The sequence below is a fragment of the Cebus imitator genome, unplaced genomic scaffold (assembly GCF_001604975.1).
Source record: "Cebus imitator isolate Cc_AM_T3 unplaced genomic scaffold, Cebus_imitator-1.0 Scaffold74, whole genome shotgun sequence".
Classification (NCBI taxonomy): domain Eukaryota; kingdom Metazoa; phylum Chordata; class Mammalia; order Primates; family Cebidae; genus Cebus; species Cebus imitator.
In genome coordinates this window covers 5949500-5953244 of record NW_016107389.1, presented here as the reverse complement: position 1 = coordinate 5953244, position 3745 = coordinate 5949500, and the positions used below count along the sequence as shown (strand labels likewise).

Here is a 3745-nt window from a genome sequence, read left to right as displayed (position 1 = left end):
AAGCTTTCTAGGACTATGCCATACCAGAGGAAAACTTCCCCTTTTTGAATGTCAAATGCATTTCCACAGATTTACCACAATTTACCTACCACTTTTCTCACAAAATCCACTATTCCTGGTTCTTAAACAGTTTCAAGTAAGTCAATAATGCCACCTCAAACAGCTTGACAGCCTTTTAAGGGCAGGTACTGTCTTCACTCAAAACATCTCAGTGCCATTATGCACCAGATAATGGCAAGGTTTCTAATTTTATTTCTTTTGTATCAGCCCTTGCTAATGACAGGAAGATAAAGACATGTGATAAACACTGTTCCCTTTTCTTGATTTTCTTCCTAACTGTTCAGAAGAATCCAGGTTATTATTTTTTTCTTTTTCTTTTAATATAGGGTCTCACTATATTGCCCAGGCTGGTCTCAAACTTCTGGGCTCAATCGATTGTCTTGTGTCACCTTCCAGAGTAGGTGAGCTTTCAGAGTAGCTGGGATTACAGGCGCACACCACCACGCCCAGTTTGGGTTATTTTTTTTCTAGGAAACATTGCATCCATAGATATAATTACCAATTTGAAAATAAAATAGGTGCTGTGAGATGCATCTCGGCACCCTAACACTGCAAGCTTAAATAAGACACTTCGTTTTACAGGTAACTCACTCTGGGTCCTTAACATACCTATTTTTAAGGGCCCTTCCTTTTTTTGCTCCCTTACCTTAGACATATCTTTCTTTATTTTAGTTCTTACAGTTTTAGCTCCCTTAACACATTCAGATGCATGGTTACTGGTAATAATGCCAAACCATTTAAGGAGAGCCAAAGAAATGAGGCAAGTAAAAATCATGCATAAAATGAAAACAATCTTTGAAAACCAAGAAGTTCTGGTAATTGGGTCTCAGACCAATGCTTTTCCTTAAATGGAATTTGTCTAAAGAGCCACATCTTCCTCATCACCATTCTCTTAAGTATCTACACACAAATGGGGCATTAGTTGGAAATTAGACTAAACATAACCATCAAAACTTAGTCCATGGTATCATGGATTGACGGTAACTTCTGAAGATCACTTTCTCCAATTCTTCACTTTTTTGCATACGTGATAAGGTCAGTAAGAAGAGGTAAAGTAGGAAATAATAGTTTAAAATAATCGTAAGATTTAGGATGCTCTAAGTCCTTTTTGTTTGTAAGTGTATCAACCACAACGGAATGTTGAACTCAAACACTACAAGAGAAACCTGAGGTTAGGGGCAATTCTTTTCGATATATGTACACGGGAATATTCTCTCAACATGGAAGTCTTGGAATGAATTTCATGTAAGAAGGGGACTGATGAATGAGGAAAGAAATAAAGCCATCACCTGACATGCAGCAGCTCCCTCACCCCGTTTTCCTCCACCCCAAAAACTGTAGGTAGTAGAAAGCTGCAGAATGTACCTTCCAGGCCAGGAGCAAAACATTGAGGATGGCCAGCAAGGGGCAGGGTCCATTCTCATTCTGGGTGATGATGGGTGTGTTCTCTTCCTTCCACTGGATCCACTTGATGTGATACACAGACTGTCCCGGGAAGCGTTCCTTGGAGGCCGCCAGCACCTGAGCGGTCTCCTCCTCCTCCTCCTCCTCCTCCTCCTCCTTGCACAGAGGAACAGCCCCGGGCAACACTGCCGCACCCTCCTCCTCCTCCTCCTCCTCAGGGACCCTGTTCTCCGCTCCCTCCTCACTATTGAACTCGCAGCTACTGGGGAAAGAATGCAGGTTAGAGAACGACTCCAGAGAGTCCAAGCTCGGCGACTCCCCAGGAGGGCTTGGATCGCTGCAACTGCTGCTGAGGCCGCCGGCGCTGCTGGGTTCTTCGGAGCCGGCGGCCGTCAGCTCTGCTTGGCAGGTGCTGGCGAGATCCGGGCGGACTCCCGCGTCTCCAGCGGGACCCAACTCATGACCCACTCCAGCCTCGGCTGTCTTGGGGGAGGCGGTCACCTTGTACTGCCCTCTCAGAGGCACCTCGGCGGCAGCAAGACTCTCCAAAGCACTATTCTTCAAGTCCAAACCCGGGGCAGAGCTGCAGGGTCCCGAAACCTCAGGACAGCCCGCGGAAGAAGCCGAGTCCGGGAGGCTCCTCCCGGCGGCCGCCGCCCCCTGCCCATTCCCGCCGCCGCTCTCCGCCGCCCATACTCCAGGACCATCGCCAGCGGCGAGCCTGGTCTCGTGTAGCCCTTCCTGCGAAGAACCTATCCCTGACGCTGGCCCGGCCGCCACCCCGTGTTCTAGCGGCTGCAAGCTCTCGGGGCTGCTCTCCATACCTGGCCGCCCGCCCCCCGCTTTATGGAGACCGCAGCCAGTTCTCCGCAGCCAGCGCCTCGGACGCCATGATAGCTGTACTGGCAGCAACAGCGCCCTGGCGCGGCCTCGGCCAGGCACGTCACCGGGGAGGGCACTAAGAGCCGGCGCGCGCGCTATCGCGCTCTCCAAGCACTGAGCTTGCCTCCGCGTGACTGCGCGCGAGGGGAAAAAGGCGAACCACTCAGCAGCCGCCCATGTGGTCCCGCCCCTTCCGTGCTCCCGCCCGAGCTCGCGCTCCGAAGGCCGGGCGTGGAGGGCGTGGCTAGGAGGGCGTGGCCAGGGGGCGCGCCCCCGCGGCTCAGCTCCAGTAGAAAAACATCCTCTCACTGTGTGGCCGGAAGTTGAACTCTGGGGCAGCTTGATTGTGTGCGGCTTCTTTAAAGGCAAGGCAGGCGGCGGACACCTTGACTGTGACTGTTTAGCGCTGGGTCGTGTGTGGCCTGCCCTCGGGCTCAGGCATTGCGGGATGGTTGGAGGTGGTTGTAGTGTTTGGAAAAGAACTTGTCCCCAAAGAGCTCAGGAACTTGTTTTCTCAGTTCCTAATATGGAAAATGGAAGACATTTCTTACGAGATGCAGATTTTAAAGCGGGCATCTACTCGAGGGGTTTGGATTACTGCACTGCACAAATTCCAGTCTCCCTCGGTTTTTGCTGAGAAGAGCTGTGCTTCTCACGAGCTGCTGGGGAGACGTTTGCCCTACAGGAGGGGTCAGTGTGGTTGTAGACATTGACCTGCGCAGCAAAAGAAAGTGGCTAATTTGTGCCAATAATAACAAATTATTAGCTTATGTTTGAATTAGCCAAGCCTTTGCGGTTTTGCTAACTTGTCTTGGCTTTGCGTGGGGTGGGAAGCGCCAGCTTCTGAAAAAGTGACTTTTTTTCCTAATTGGAATGGACTCCCCTTGAGACCATGCAGTTTTCAAAGAAGAAAGACAAGCTGGACGTTTTGTTAGTAACAGATAAAATGTATGTGGGTCCTATTCTAACTTGTTCCAGAAAAGGGCTTTTTTTTTCCCCATTTTTTTTCTTTCAACATTTTCTAGGCTCTTGGGAATACAAAAATTAATAAGACAGGTCTTCCTTCGCAGACATATAAATACCTGATACATAATTAGAATGGGATATTTTTGTAACTCCGTTGGTTATAGAAGTCACACAAAATTGCAAAGTAGTATTTCATTCATTCGTTTAATACATTTTAGTACCAAGTAAGTTACTGGATGCCGCCTGGCAGTGGAGATGCCGTAGTGGACCACAGAGCTTGTATCTTCATGGAGCTTACTATCTGGTGGTGTTTTTTTTTCTTATTGCTATATTTTTAATACAAATTTATATGTATTACATATACATATATATTTAATACTTATATTCTTGTTTACCTGAGAATGCATAAGACTGTGTCTTTTTTTTTTTTTTT

General features: G+C 48.1%; 1 protein-coding gene across 2 annotated transcripts in view; it reads right to left on the bottom strand.

Moving 5' to 3' along the window:
• Positions 1 to 2480, bottom strand: part of MINDY2 (MINDY lysine 48 deubiquitinase 2) — a 101963-nt gene extending 99483 nt beyond the window's left edge. Inside the window, exon 1 of one of the 2 annotated variants that reach the window (XM_017531894.2) lies at positions 1426 to 2480. In XM_017531894.2, coding sequence (XP_017387383.1) covers positions 1426 to 2286 — 861 coding nt within the window. In that variant the 5' untranslated portion in view covers positions 2287 to 2480. The remainder of the gene's footprint in view (positions 1 to 1425) is intronic. The other variant, XM_017531895.2, reaches the window with a different exon arrangement.
• Positions 2481 to 3745: the final 1265 nt, after the last annotated feature.